This window comes from Sorex fumeus, unplaced genomic scaffold, assembly GCF_029834395.1.
Source record: "Sorex fumeus unplaced genomic scaffold, SorFum_2.1 ptg000042l, whole genome shotgun sequence".
Lineage (NCBI taxonomy): Eukaryota > Metazoa > Chordata > Mammalia > Eulipotyphla > Soricidae > Sorex > Sorex fumeus.
The window spans coordinates 1088550-1103264 of NW_026606099.1; the positions used below are offsets into that span (position 1 = coordinate 1088550).

The 14715-nt window shown below is 57.0% G+C and overlaps 2 protein-coding genes across 4 annotated transcripts; both read right to left on the minus strand.

The window, feature by feature from the left end:
* Nucleotides 1–994: 994 nt before the first annotated feature.
* MYL6 (myosin light chain 6) lies at nucleotides 995–3832 on the minus strand. 3 transcript variants are annotated; one of them, XM_056120118.1, is made up of 7 exons: nucleotides 3722–3832; nucleotides 3543–3570; nucleotides 2625–2768; nucleotides 2279–2452; nucleotides 2102–2179; nucleotides 1798–1842; nucleotides 995–1156 (listed from the first exon to the last, which is right to left on the minus strand). In XM_056120118.1, the coding sequence occupies exons 1-6, from the start codon at nucleotides 3722–3724 to the stop codon at nucleotides 1814–1816; spliced, it is 456 nt and encodes a 151-aa protein (XP_055976093.1). In that variant the 5' UTR covers nucleotides 3725–3832; the 3' UTR covers nucleotides 995–1156; nucleotides 1798–1813. The 3 variants fall into 3 exon arrangements, with proteins under 3 accessions (XP_055976093.1, XP_055976094.1, XP_055976092.1); XM_056120119.1 differs by lacking the exon at nucleotides 1798–1842 and adding an exon at nucleotides 3367–3386 and having other exon boundaries at nucleotides 3722–3763; XM_056120117.1 differs by lacking the exon at nucleotides 1798–1842.
* Nucleotides 3833–4076: 244 nt separating this feature from the next.
* MYL6B (myosin light chain 6B) lies at nucleotides 4077–8393 on the minus strand. The gene is made up of 8 exons (XM_056120160.1): nucleotides 8301–8393; nucleotides 7745–7768; nucleotides 7049–7259; nucleotides 6404–6431; nucleotides 5875–6018; nucleotides 4988–5161; nucleotides 4325–4402; nucleotides 4077–4218 (listed from the first exon to the last, which is right to left on the minus strand). Exons 3-8 carry the CDS (start codon nucleotides 7214–7216, stop codon nucleotides 4190–4192), a joined length of 621 nt encoding a protein of 206 aa, XP_055976135.1. The 5' UTR covers nucleotides 7217–7259; nucleotides 7745–7768; nucleotides 8301–8393; the 3' UTR covers nucleotides 4077–4189.
* Between the last annotated feature and the right edge of the window lie 6322 nt (nucleotides 8394–14715).

Genomic DNA, 14715 nt, shown 5'->3' on the forward strand with positions numbered 1-14715 from the left:
TGTCGGCGTATGTGTGTTTGAGGTGGGGACACCTCGGGGATCTCTGTGGCAGGTGGGAGCAGAGGCCACTGGGCCACTCTCTCCACGACCTGGGCTCCCGGCAGTGGGGAGGGGAGCCTGTCAGAAGCACTTAAGCACCTCCTCCCGGTGACCCAGCGACCACCCGGCCCGCCTCCTCCCTCCCACCCTTGCCTGCCAGCTCAGGGGGTTGCCAGGTGAGGGCACCGAGCAGGGCGGGCAGCAAAGAAGGGGCTCCCCGCCCAAGGGCAGTCCCGGCCCCAGCTCGCAGCTCGGCTCTGCTGCCCGGGGTCCAGCCTCTGTATTCTCATCCCGCAAGGGAAGGCGGACGTGACCCAGGCCCCCACACCAGGCCCTGTGTCCCCGCAGCCCCGCGTCCCTCTTCCTCTGCGTCTTGGCACCTTCCTTCTGTTTGAAAGTTTTCTGTAAATTTTCTCTTTTTCCTTTTCTCTCTTTTTTTTATAAATTAATTTGCTTTCAGTTGCACCTTGTGGAGGCTTCTGTGTTCTCTTCACCTGTGGCTGTCAGGCAGGGGGCTGGGGGGCGTTCCCGGGTCCCTCACGGGAGCCTTGCCTGGACCGAGGGACAGCACAGCCAGGCATGGACCTGGGCCCCCAGCAGCCGGGCCGCCTTGGGGGGCGGGGGCAGTGCCGGCGGGGCAGGCCACCCTCACCTCCAGCACTGCGGCTTCCTCCCTCCCAAGGCGAGTTTGGTCACCTCTCACCTGCTTCCCTTGTGCTCGGCAGCCCGGGGCCTGCTGAGGGGACAGCTTGGCGGTGCCAACATGTTCCCAAGGCATCCCCCACGGAAGGGGGGGGGGGCGGAGAATGAGCAGGGCCAGGGGAGAATGAGCGGCCGGGGTGCCTCACGGGAGAAAACGATGACCCCCCCTTGAGGGTCCCCCAGCCTTCTCCAACCCCTTGACACCTGAAGCCAAACTCTCACCCTACTCCCCTTGACCCAGAAAACAGGCAAATTCAGGGCATAGAAAGCAAATTTATTGTGAGTGCTGATGGCCACATCGCCCGGGAGGGGCAGAGTGGGGAGGTTCTGTGAAGAGATCCGAGGAAGCCTCGGGAAAGCCTGGGGGTGGGTCACTGGGCCCGTGCTCAGCCGTTCAGCACCATGCGGACGAGCTCTGAGGGAGGAGACGGGGGTGAGGCCGGCAGCAGGGCCGTAGGGAGCAGGAAGCCGGGGGCCAGGCGACCACGCGGCCACAAAGGCGGCCTGAGGAAGGAGCCCTAGAAGCCCACCTGGAGGTGGGTCTGCAGCGGCTGCCGGGTCCTGGCCCCCGCCCCCCGCCCTCGGCTGTTAGTGTCCCCCCACCCTACCCAGCAGCAGGGACACAGCAGAGGCAAGAAAGTCTCAACTACGCCTACAGCTACTGTCAGCCACTGGCAGAAGACAGAGTTTTGGGTTAGGTACCTCCAAGCTGCCCCGGCAGGAGGCAAGGGGAGAGACCAGCTTGGAGCAGCGCCAAAGGGCAGCATCCCACCCCCCTGCCGGCCGGCCGTGCTCCGGGGCAGAGCATCCCCCTAAAGCAAGACCGACCGCAGCTGGTCTGTTAACCAGGCCCTAGAAGCAACCCCCAGAGAGGGGGAGGTACCAGCCCCCCAAGGCTGTCTTCGTCTTTGGAGCCCTCCTCTCCCACCCCCAGCTCCATGCAGACACATGCCGGGAGGGGTCAGATGGTAGTAGCAGCGGGCAGGCGCTACAGAGCAAAGGCCCGGAGGAAACACTGGGGAGCGACTAGAGAAGGGGGGCTGGGAGGAGCCGTACCCGCCCCATGGGCCCGTCACCCCGACAGGATATGCCTCACAAATGCTGCAGGAAGGAAGAGACATTAATGGTGAAGACACGACACAGACATGGGGTGAAGGGGGCAGGTGGGGAGGACAGACATTACACGGACATCCCTTCCCACACACCCCTTCCCTGGACCGCCGCCCCCATCCCCCGCGGGCTGGGCTGGGTCCTGCCCCACCTCTTGCCTCCTGGCATTTCTTTAGACCCAGGGCAGAGCCCCAGAGGCTGCCCCCCCCACCCCCAGCGCTTTTCCCAAGGGGCCTGGTTCATCCCTCACCTTCGTAGTTGATGCAGCCATTGCTGTCCTCGTGCCCGGCCACCAGCATCTCGACCTCCTCCTCGGTCATCTTCTCGCCTGTGGGGGAGAGCACCAGCGTGTTAAGTGCTGCGAGGGCCAGGGAGGCCAAGGAAGGTGGGCTGGGGGGGGGGGGGGGGGGGCGGCCGGCAGCCTCACCCAGTGTGACGAGAACATGCCGTATCTCGGCACCCATCACAGTGCCGTTGCCTTCCTTGTCGAACACGCGGAGGCCTTCGACATAGTCCTCATAGGTGCCCTGATCCTTGTTCTTGGCCACTGTCTGCAGCATGGGCAGGAAGTGCTCAAAGTCCAGCACCTTCACGTTCATCTCTGCGCACGGGAGGTGGAGGACAGTCACCCTCCCAGGAAGGGACCACACCCACAGGGGGCTCCCATTCCACCCACGGCCGTCATCCCCAGGCCTGGCTGAGACATGACCTGCCGGAATGACTGCCAGCAGGGGGGCCCACCACTGTCCCATCGGGCTCCGCGGGACCCTCACCATCACTCTTGGGGTTCCCCAGGACCTTGAGCACCTCGGCGTTGGTGGGGTTCTGGCCCAGGGCCCGCATCACGTCCCCACACTGGCTGTACAGGATCTTGCCATCCCCGGTGCGGTCAAACAGCTGGAAGGCCTCCTTGAACTCTGCGGAAGCAGCCGAACCTCAGGGCCCCGCACCGGGGCTGGAGGCAGATAAAGGGCCCTGGCCCCTTTCAACCTGGGTGGCGCCAGGGAACCGGATATCTGCGCCACTGGACACCCTGAAGTCTCTGAGGAGCGATCCTGTGTCCCCCCCACTCAGGTGTCCCAGAGACCCAGGGCCGCCCTCGCCCACTCGCCACCCCTGCAGCAGGCCCCCCTTTCTCTACCACCCGGGCAGGAATTCGCCACCGCCCCGGCTGGCTCCTGCCCTTATAAGGAAGTGGGAGCAGGAGGCCCCGACTGGGGTCATCCCGGCCCGCCACTCCACACCCCTCCTTGTGCTGAAACTCCCCGGGGTGGGTACAGCAACGAGATCTCCTCGGCAAAACCCGTCCCCGTTCTCGCAAAACAGCAGGTCACCGCTCTGCACAGGCTCAATTCCAAGCTGGGGGTGGGGCGGGGGCGGCCAGAGGGAGAGGAGAGACAGAGGTCGCCGGTTAAAGGACAGAGGGGTGCAGGCAGCTTAGTGGACCCTCCCCGAGGCACACGGAGCAGGCAGGAGGGGCTACGCTGGCCCACAGACACACCGCCCGAGACTCACCCGGTGCGTGGGGCTCAGATCTAGAGTGGGAGGGGAGGGAGGAAGAAAGAGTGAGAAGAAGGAAGCCGGGAAGACCCAGGAAGTGCTCCCCGGAAGAGGTGCGGGTCGGGGTGCGGCCGCCGGCCCCAGGGCCCCTCTCCGAAGCAAGCCCCCCGGCGCGGGCCGGGCCCACCCACCTGCGGTCTGGTCCTCGGTGAAGTCACACTGCTCGGAGGAGAGGGGGGCGGTCAGCGCCCGGCCGCAGCCCCCGCGCCCCCCGGCCCCGCCCCGCGCCCCGCGCCCCGCCGCCCCGGCCCCCGCGCCCGCGCCCGCCGGGCCTCGGCCCCCCGCGCATCCCGCGCCGCCCGGCCCGCACCATCCTGCCGGCGTCCCCCGCAGTAATGGCTCCGGGTCCCGGCCCGGCCCCGGGCTGCGGCCGCCCGTGACGTCACCGGGCAGCCGGCCAATCGCGCGCCGAGGACTCGCCGGGGGGCGGGGCGCCGCCGCCGAGCCGGGCGCGGCCGCACCCAGCGCCCGGGCTGGGCGCGGGGCCCGGCCCCGCCCTGCAGCCGGCGCAGCCCCCGCCACCGCCAGCTCCGAAGAAAGCAACAGTCGGAGACCCGGGAGCAACCGGCTCTTTATTTTGAAACCAGGGGGTGGCCGCCTAGCGGCGGGAACGCGCTTCCGCCGGCGGGGGGAAGTGGGGAGGGGGCCGGGCGTCACGCCCGCCACCCCGCCCCCTCCCAGGGCTGGACAAAGGGGAACGTAGCCGAGCCCCGCAGCCGGGCACGAAGATGCACTTCCCCTGGCTTTTCTGCCCAGGCCGAGAGGGGCGGCGCGACGCTCAGACGCTCAGGATGTGCTTCAGGAAAGCTGCAGGGAGGAGGCAGGGGGTGCTTGGGGAGCAGGACCCCGACCGCGCCCATCCGGGCCTGGCGCCGCCCCCAAGGCCCCGCTCCCCGCCTCCCCGCGCCTTCACCTTCGTAGTTGATGCAGCCGTTGCTGTCCTCGTGTCCCGCCAGAACAGTCTCCACCTCCTCCTCTGTCATCTTCTCGCCTGCGCCCCCCGCACAGAGTTTTAGCCACTGCCGGCTGGACCCCTCCAACCCCGGCCAAGCTCCTTTCTTTGGGTGTCACCTCCTCTCCCACCCGGGAGACTCGCCCACAGCAGCCCTTCCCCAATCCTCCTTTCCTTCCGAAGGGAATGCTGAGGGTAGGGCCGGGCGTGACCCAGGCGTGATCCCTGAGCTCAGGGCCAGGAGTAAGCCCTGAGCCCTGCAGACTGACTCCTACTGACCCCCGCCCCCGGAAAAAAAAAAAAGGGAATGTCTTGGATGGGTTTCTCCATCTTGCCTTTCATTTCACCAGCATTAGCTAACACCTGGCAAAACTTATCCGAGAAAACCATTCTTGGGGGTTCAGTGTACATCAAATCACAAGTCAGGGCACAAAGTCTTCCTCCCACTTCATCTCCTTCCCTCTACCCTGTGGGAAGCATCTCTGTGCCCCTCTCCTTAGCCTCAGATTCTGGCCGGCTCTGACCTCCTCCTGCAGGGGTGGGGGGCTAGGGGGGACATGACTCCCTGTCTTGGCCTGGCCTCCCCTTCCCTCCTGATTACTCCACAGGAGACCCTGGCCTCACCCAGGGTGGTGAGGACGTGTCTGAGCTCTGCCCCCATGACTTTGCCATTCCCTTCCTTGTCAAACACCCGGAGCCCCTCCAGGTAGTCCTCGTAGGTGCCTTGGTCTCGGTTCTTGGCCACTGTCTGGAGCATCGGCAGGAAAGTCTCAAAGTCCACACGCCTGGACTTGAGCTCTGGAGGTTAGAGAGGTGAGGGAGCGGTCACTTGGGGTCACCAGGCCCCACTTCCCTTTCCTACCAGAATAGCTTTGATCCGTGCAAACTTCAGGATGTTTTCCCGCTCGTGTTAGGCTGTTTTTCAAGTTCCTGAGACAGCACACACACACACACACACACACACACACACACACGGCACCCCTCATCATGTTAGTCACAGGTTAGGCTGTTTTTCAAGTCCTGAGACCACACACACACACACACACACACACACACACACAGAGCACCCCTCATCACATTAGTCTTGTGTTAAGCTGTTTTTCAAGTCCTGAGACACTCCACACACACACACACACACACACACACACACACATACACGGCACCCCTCATCATGTTAGTCACAGGTTAGGCTTTTTTTCAAGTCCTGAGACTACACACACACATACATACACACACACACACACAGAGCACCCCTCATCACATTAGTCTTGTGTTAAGCTGTTTTTCAAGTCCTGAGACACTCCACACACACACATACACGCACACACACACAGCACCTCTCATCATGCAGGCTAGGCTGTTTTTCAAGTCCTGAGACTACACACACACATACATACACATACACACACACACACACACACACACACACACAGCACCCCTCATCACATTAGTTCCATCCGTCAGTCCCATCCCCAAGCTAAAACCCCCCATTGTTCCAGGGATCCTCTCACCATCATTCTTGGGGTTCCCCAGGATCTTATGCACTTCAGCGTTGGTGGGGTTCTGGCCCAGTGCCCGCATCACGTCCCCACACTGGCTGTACAGGATCTTGCCATCCCCAACTCGGTCAAACAGCTCAAAAGCCTCCCTGAATTCTGAAATAAAAGTTGGGATGAGTGTTGGCCAGGGGTTCACTCCCATCCCCCCAGGACAGAGAGCAGGGTCAGAAATCACAGGTGAGCTGAGCAGAACCAGAGGCACAAAGAGGAGAGATGTGGGGACTTCCTTGGTCAGGACCCTAGTGAGGGAGTAGGACGAGGGTCTGAAGGTCGGAGCGATGGTACCAGCAAGTTGGGCATTTGCCTGGTTGGGCATTTGCCTTGCACCCAGCCAACATGGGTTTGAGCCCCAGCAACACTTAAGGTCCTCTGAGCCCCGCCAGCAGTTATCCTGACCACCTTTGGGTGTGGCCCAAAAACCAAAAAGAGGGTCTGACCAGGGTTTGGTGGATAGGGGACGTGGGAATCAGCGTCTCCTCACCCTCCAGCTGGTCCTTGTTAAACTCGATCTGTGGAAGAAGAGAGCAGGTGAGGAGGGCGCCCGGTCCTCTATCCCCCTCCCCCCAGCCAGCTGGCAGCCACTTCTAGAGAGGAGTGAAGGGACCAGGCCTGGAGCCCAGCGCAGGGGCCTTGGGAGAATCCCAAGGGGAGGAATTATAAGGGGGAGGGTTTCCTGGGAACAGGGTTAATCCCACGCCACCTGTTGCCCTCCCTGCCTGCTCTGAGCCTTACATCCCTCGCATAACTGGGGGCTGAACAAAGGCTAAATTTACCCCTGCCCCCAGCTGTGATTGTCTAACAAGTCTCCCCTTCAGCCTTCCCTCAGGGGGGCACGGGGCAGCTCCCCGCTTTCCACCGTGGAACTGCCTGGAGGCCCAGAGGTTCCCCATCCCACAGGTCCTGTGGGGGATCAGGGAGTGCTGGGGTGGGTGGGAGGGGGAATGGGGATGGTTAGTGGGGGGAAACAGTAAATTGTCAGAAAGCTGGTGACTTTCAACGGAAGGCCTCCTATTCCTGCCCCTGACCACCCCCCTCACTTCAAGATACCCCCTGACTCCCTAGGCTGTCTCCCCACCTTGGGAGGGAGCCCTCCAAATTCTGTCCTCACTTTCCGGGGGAGACTCACCACCACTTTGGAGAGGTCGAGGGGAGGGTCCTGGGTTTTGTCAGGGACGGTGGCACCAAGCTCAGCCTTGCTCTTGGCTGGAGAAGCCCCCAGGGCTGGCTTGGCAGCAGGCTTGGACAGAGACAGGCCGGTGGGTTTCTTCATGGGAACATCTTTCTTGGGAGGCATGATGTGCGGTGACCAGAGCACAGTGAAGATGGGGGCACCATCTCTGTTTAAATAGCCGGGAGTCCGTGCTGTGAAGGGGCGGGGGCGGGGGCAGGGAGCCAGCTGGCGGCGGGATGGGTGAGACAGCGGAGATACTGGACAGGGCAGCCCGCACTCCCCTGGCCTGGACGGCTCACAGCTGAGGCCTCAAGGTCTTCTCTCCGCTGGCCAGAACAATGGCCCTTTTGGGGAAGCCAGCCCCTGAAGTAGGGAGTTAACCCGGGGTGGGGAGGTGGGGGGATGCCTGCCGGAACTAGACAATGGGGGGGGGGGCGCAAAGGAGATTCTGGAGCTCCAGGTTCTCAAGCTCCTTTTTTACAGCAGTTTCGGACTCCTGAAGGCTGAGGGGGCTTACGGGTGGGAGCGGGCGGCTTGAGAGGTGAGAATGTTGGAAACCATGAAAGGTCAAATAAATGAACAGCAGCCCCTGAACTGCCCAATGACCATGGGAGCACTGACCCCCCCACAGCCTAAACGCTTAATACTTACAGTCCCTGCCCCCCTCAACTGGAACTGTGCACCAAAAAAAGAGGAAAGAACAGTTCAATTAAAAGGAGCGTGATCCTCACCATTGTGTCCCTGCTAAGAGGCTTCAGGGGCAGGGAAAGACCATCTTAGACCCCCATCCACACTACGAAGGAAGAAAGCCCCTTGCACAAGCCAGTGGCCATTCAAGCAGACAAAGGAAATGACCTCCGTGGTGGCACCTGGGAAGGGGCCCCCCAGACAGGCCAAGGGCCCAAATCCTAAAGGCTCTAATCCAAAGCATGCTGTGGGGTCCTCTAGCTACATGAATATTCCCACCCCCACGCCCCCAACCGGACGGTCGTAAAAAAACAAACAAACAAAAAATTACGACACAGAAAGTTGGTACTGGGTCTCCCACACACACAAAAAGCATCTGAATCTCATAATAAACTCTCTTCTTAGGAAAATCAGACAGACGCACATACCTCTTAATTCTTAAATAAAAGAATCAAGACACATTCACGCTCACACACGCCGTAAATATAAGAAGCCTTCGCCCATTTCCCCCAAATCTCACCCTGCAGCATCCAGGTAAGAGGCGGAGGCGGGGCGCCCGGGAGCCTCAGGCCCCGAAGGGTTAAGTCCTGAGGGCCGCGGAGCATGCCGGGAGTTGTAGTTCTTCGGGCTCGTGGGGAAACGTCGCGATAAGCGGAGGCGGGTTCCGTGGTTTCCGGCTCCCGGGGGCCGGTGGTGACTCAGGCGCCTTTGGACACGGTTCTTGTTCCGGAACTAGAGGCAATTTCCAGTCCCCACCCCGGACTCGGCCCCTCGGGGTGTCCCTCGCCGCGCGCGCTCGCAGAGCCTTGATTGATAGAGGTCAGAGGCCACGGAGTTCTGTGCGACTCGGAACAGCAACCGCAGTTCCTTATTCTCTTGAATGCAATCGATATTGAGATACGGAGTTAAGGGGCCCCGAGAAAAAGTACAGCCGAAAGGCACTTGAGTGCAGACGCAGAGACCGTCCCCGGCACTGCGTGTGGGTCCCCCAAGTACGGTCAGGAATAACTCCAAAGCACAGAGCCAGGAGTAAGCCCTGAGCAGCGCCTGGGGTGTCCTTCCAAAATAACAAGCTCGAAGGTTGTGGGATTTAGGGGGTTAAAGGCATGTCTCTGTCCCCGTTCAGATCCACAGCACCACCAGGAGTGGCCCAGGAGCACCGCCGGGTGTTGCCAAGAAAGTGGTGAGACCCTGGGTGGAATCCCCAGCAAGGAGTTAGGACCAGTCACCCCAAGTTGTACCTTCTCCATCCTGCTGCTCCCTGTGGGGTTCTGGGGCTCCCTGGGGTGGAAGATGTGTTTGCCAGCCTGCAGTCCGGACACCTGCTGGAGAAACCCGGTGACCGCACAGGACAGCTCGGAATATTCCCAGAGGTCACTAGACTGAGCTGTCAGCTCAGGCCACCCTCATTCACACAAGCAACTCTGGAACTTCATCAGTGCAAGGGACTTGGGTCACCCAATTCCTCTTGCACTTTATTTTTTAAAGTTTTTGGAGCCACACCTGCAGTGCTCACTATTCCTGGCTCTGTGCTCAAGGATCACTCCTGGCAGGGCTCAGGGGACCATCTGCAGTGCAGCAGATCAAAGCAGGGTTGTCTGCATGCAAGGGCAAGTCAAGTGCCCTTCCCGCTGTGCTATCTCTGTGCTCCCCTGCACACTCCTCCCTGTTAGGACGGAACCGGCTTGGTACATGCAAGGCAAGCACCTCTCCCTTTTGGGGGGAGTGGGGAGAGGATGAGGGGGGAGGTTTTTGGTTTTTTTTTTCTTTTTTTTTCTTTTTTGGGTCACATCCAGCGATGCACGGGGGTTACTCCTGGCTCTGCACTCAGGAATTACCCCTGGCGGTGTTCAAGGGACTATATGGGATGCTGGGAATCGAACCTGGGTCGGTCGCGTGCAAGGCAAACGCCCTACCCGCTGTGCTATCGCTCCAGCCCCGGGAGTTGTTTTTTGAGCACTCAGCGGTATTCAAAGTTTACTACCTGGCTTTATACTCAGGTATCACTCCTGGTGGCACCCAGGGGTATATGGTGCTTGGGATCAAGCCTGAGCCAACCACGTTTCAAGGCAAGAACCCTACCCACTGAACTATCTCCCTGGTCCCACAATTCCTTTTCCTTTCTTAAGTCCTGGGGCCAGAGGAATAGTACAGTGGTTAAGGCACTTGCCGTGCAGGGGGGCTGAAGCGATAGCACAGCAGGTAGAGTGTTTGCCTTGCACGCGGCCGACCCGGGTTCGATTCCCAGCATCCCATATGATCCCCTGAGCACCGCCAGGGGTAATTCCTGAGTGCAGAGCCAGGAGTAACCCTTCCTGGCTCAGTGCTCAGGGATCCCTCCCAGAAGGCTCAGGGGTTATCCAGCCCATGGATCCCACGTGCTCCAGCACTTTGAGCCTCCTCCCTGGCCACTTTCCCTACATTTGATCCCAAATAACACGGACTGAACGATGACTTAGCCAGCATGAATGTGGATTTCTGAGGTAACAGCCTCTTGTCTTCCATACTTGGCATGTGACTTAGCTCTTAGGGATTGCATATTTATTCAGTACTTTAAATAAAATGATTAACAAGTGTACAACTTCTTGTGTTTGGTTTTGGTTCTTGGGCCACACCCAGAAATGCTCAGGGGCTCTGTGCCCAGGAATCACTTCTAATGGTGCTTGCAGGGGGCTATATCAGGTGCTAGGGGTCGAACCTAAGTCGGCCATGTGCAAGGCAAGCACCTTACCCACTGTACTATCACTCTGGTCCCCGTAACTTTTTTGGGGGGGAGGTCACACCTGGCGATGCCCAGGGGTTACTCCTGGCTCATGCACTCAGGAATTACTCCTGGCAGTGCTCAGGGGACCATATGGGATGCGGGAATTGAACCTGGGTCGGCTGCGTGCAAGGCAAACACCCTACCCACTGTGCTGTTGCTCCAGCCCACCCTCAACTTTTTTGTTTTTGTATTAAGTCACATTCGTGGTGATCAGGAACCACTTTTGACTCTACTCAGGAGATTATATGAAGGTTTCAGACCATTTTAGCCACCTCCTGTGTAAGACAACTGCGTTAGCCACTGTACTGTCTCTACAGCCAAGGACATGTCTTTAAAAGAAATATACGTATTCAAGCCCAATTAGTGGGGCTGGAGCAATAGTGCAATGGGGAGAGCCGACCTTGCACAAGGCTGACCAAGGTTCAATCCTGGCATCCCATATGTTCTCCTGAGCACTGCCAGGTTGGCTACATGCAAAGCAAGTGCCCTGCCTACTGTCCAATCTTTCTTTTTTTTTTTTCCTTTTAGGGTCACACCCAGCATTGCACAGGGGTTACTCCTGGTTCATGCACTCAGGAATTATCCTGGCGGTGCTTGGGGGACCATATGGGATGCTGGGAATTGAACCAGTGTCGGTCGCATGCAAGGCAAACGCCCTACCCACTGTGTCCGATCTTTCTGGCCCTAACACTAGTTAATATTTCACTGTATCACTGTATCACTGTCATCCCATTGTTCATCGATTTGCTTGAGCAGGCGCCAGTAACGTCTCTATCCATCCCAGTCCTGAGATTTCAGCAGCCTCTCCTTACTTGTCCTTCCCAACGCTGCTGTATTGGAGGCTCTTTCAGTCAGGGGAATGAGATCCGTTATTGTTACTGTTTTTAGCATATCAAATACACCAGGGGGAGCTTGCCAGGCTCTGCCATGAGGACAGGATACTCTCAGTAGCTCTCCGAGAGGGACTGAGTATATATATAAGAGAATACAACCAAGTATGTTAATATTTAAAGTTATTATTTAAAGAGCCATTTTAGGGTTAGAGACATAACACAAGTGGGGAATTCAATTGCCTCACACGTGGCCAACCTGGGTTTGATCCCCGGCATTCCATATGGTCCCCTGAGCCTCGCCACTAGTGATATCTGAGCACAGAGCTATAAGCCCTGAGCACCTTCGGGTGTGGTTCCAAAACAGATACAAATAATAAAATAAAGAGCTATTTTAGGACTGGAGATAATACAGTGGGGAAAGCTCTTGGCCTTGCACGTGGCAACCCAGGAGGAAACCCTGAGCACAGCTGGATGTGATCCAGAAAATAAATATTTTAAAGATATACTAGCTACTGTGTTAACACGACTAATAGTACAGATAAGAGAATACCATTTCCTAAATAAACAAGAAGGAATTTGTATGTCTGACTTCTTTTATTTTTTTAATTAAAAAACTTTTTTTCTTTTTTTTACTTTTTTGAGTCACAACTGGAGATGCTCAGGGATTACTCCTGGCTTTGCACACAGGAATCACTCCTGGCGGTGCTCAGGGGACCATAGGGAATTCTGGAGATCGAACCCAGATCGACCGTGTACAAGGCAAGCACCCTACCCGCTGTACTATCACTCTGGGCCCCAAGCCCTCTGACTCTTCATCAGAATGTAGCACTGGGGCCCAAGTAATAGTACAGCAGGTAGAACATTTGCCTTTCACCCTTTCACACAGCTGACCTGGGTTTGATCCCCAGAATCCCACATGATCCCCCAAAACTGCCAGGAGTGATCCCTGAGGACAGAGCCAGCAGTAAATCTTGAGTACTGCTGGGTGTGGCCAAACTGGTGGCATCCCATAATAGAAATAATCAAGAGAAAAGGTGGCTGAGAGGTCGCTGCAAAGCGCATTCAGCCGTGACTCAGCCCCCAGCTCCACGTGGTCTTCTGAGCACTGTGAGGAGAGACCCCAAGCACCAAGAGAGGAGTAGCCCCTGAGAATTGCGGGGGGTTGACTCAACAAAGACCAGAGAGAAAATATGGGGATTAATATGTTTTCACCCCAGTTTAACTTCACCGCATGAGCGCAGTCTGGTCCCCTGTGTCCCCCCAGGAGTGACTCCAGCCCAGAGCCAGGAAAAAGCCCTGTGCACAGCTCGGTGTGGCTGCAAAATCAAACGCACGCGCGCGCGCGCGCACATACACACACAGTTCTATTTTTATACACACACTAGATACAAGATATAAATAGAAAAAAAATATTTTCCAACAACAGATTGATCTATTCCAAAGAAAACAAAGATTGGAGAACACATTCTTTTTGGGGGGGGGCGTGGGGGCCATACGAGGCTGTGCAGAGGACTGTCCAGCCTCCAGTCGCACTTGAGTACACTCCCCTACCGAGGCTGACACACACCTACATAAGCTCTGGAGAATCTTCTCTCATTTTCACTGGCACAGAGACAGCGTCCCCTCCCATAATGCAAGCTGTGTTGGGTCCCGTAGTTCACTGAGTTACGCGTGTGGTGGACACTCTTGGGCCTCCTGACTCTGGTCCAGTCCAACACTGACCACAGAAGGGGTCTTGCTGGGGTTTCTCACAGCTAGTGTGGCCAGGTCAGTGCTCCTAGGCACCCCTATCTGGTAGCACCACTAACAACAGACTGAAAATCACACAATACAGTCAAGAGGGATTTTTTTTTTTATGGTAAGTAATGCTAGTATTGTTGTGCTCTGAAATAGTAGTTCTCAGTCTTAGCCATTCTCCAGAATCTCCTAGGAGTTTTGTAAGAACACAAATGCCCATATATATTTTGCTTCCAAAGATTCTAACTCCAAATTTGTGTTAGGGCCTAGGAATCTAATTGAAATACACTTAGCTTACTAGGAGCACAGAACCAAACCTAGATTGGCCTTTGCAAAGTAGATACCCTCCCCGCGGTACTATCCCTCGGGCCCCAAGAAGGTGAGGGGTCCTTTTGAGTCTGAAAAACAGGTAACTGCACCTTTTACAACATAAAATGAATACATATCTAAAAAATGTTCATTTTGTGGGCTGGAGCAATAGCACAGCGGGTAGGGTGTTTGCCTTGCACGTGGCCGACCCAGGTTCAGTTCCCAGCATCCCATATGGTCCCCTGAGCACCGCGAGGGGTAATTCCTGAGCGCAGAGCCAGGAGTAATCCCTGTGCATTGCCGGGTGTGACCCAAAAACAAACCAAAAAAAATGTTCATTTTGATATGCTGTCTTTCTAGTTAAAATTCTTTTTTTTTTATCTTTTTTTTTTTCTTTTTTGGTCACACTGAGTGATGCTCAGGAATTACTCCTGGCTTTGCACTCAGGAATTTCTCCTGGCGGTGCTTGGGGACCATATGGGATGCTGGGAATCGAACCCGGGTCGGCTGCATGCAAGGCAAATACCCGACCTGCTGTGGTATCACTCCAGTTCCTCTAGTTAAAATTCTTGCACACATGTATTTGGAAGGGGTTTGGGCCACATGCTGCTTTGCTCAGGGTTTACTCCTGGCAGTGCCCAGAGGTATCTGCAGTTCTGGGGAATAAACCTCAGTCTACTGAGTGTGAAGCAAGTGTGAAGGGACTTTGGCCCTTTTTCTTTTTTGTTTGGTTTTGGTTCCTGGGCCACACCTAGCAGTGCTCAAGGATTACTCTTTTTTTGGGGGGTAGGGCACACTTGATGATCCTCAGGGGATCTCCTGGCTCTGTGCTCAGGAATCACTTCTGGTGGTGCTTGGGGGCCATATGGGGTGACAGGGATCAAAACTCAGGTCAGATATGCGCAAGGCAAACTCCCTGCCCACTGTACTGTCTATCTGCGGCTCCTCTGGCCCTCTTCTTTGGTTTTTGGCTTTTTTTAGACCACAGCTCTGGTGGTGCTCAGAGCTTGCTCCTGGCTCTGCACTCAGGAATTATTCCTGGCGGCCTCAGAGGACCATATGGTACGCCGGGTGTTGAACCCTGTTGGCAACTTGCAAGGTAAACACCCTATCCACTGTTCTATTGGCTCTTCTTTGGCTTTTAGGTCACATCCAGCTATGCTCAGGACTTACTCCTGGTTCAGGGATCACTCCTGGTGGTGCTCAGGAGACCATAGGGGATGCTGGGGATCAAACCCTGGTTGGCTACATATTATCGTTAACCACTGTACTATTGTTCCCATCTGACTCTT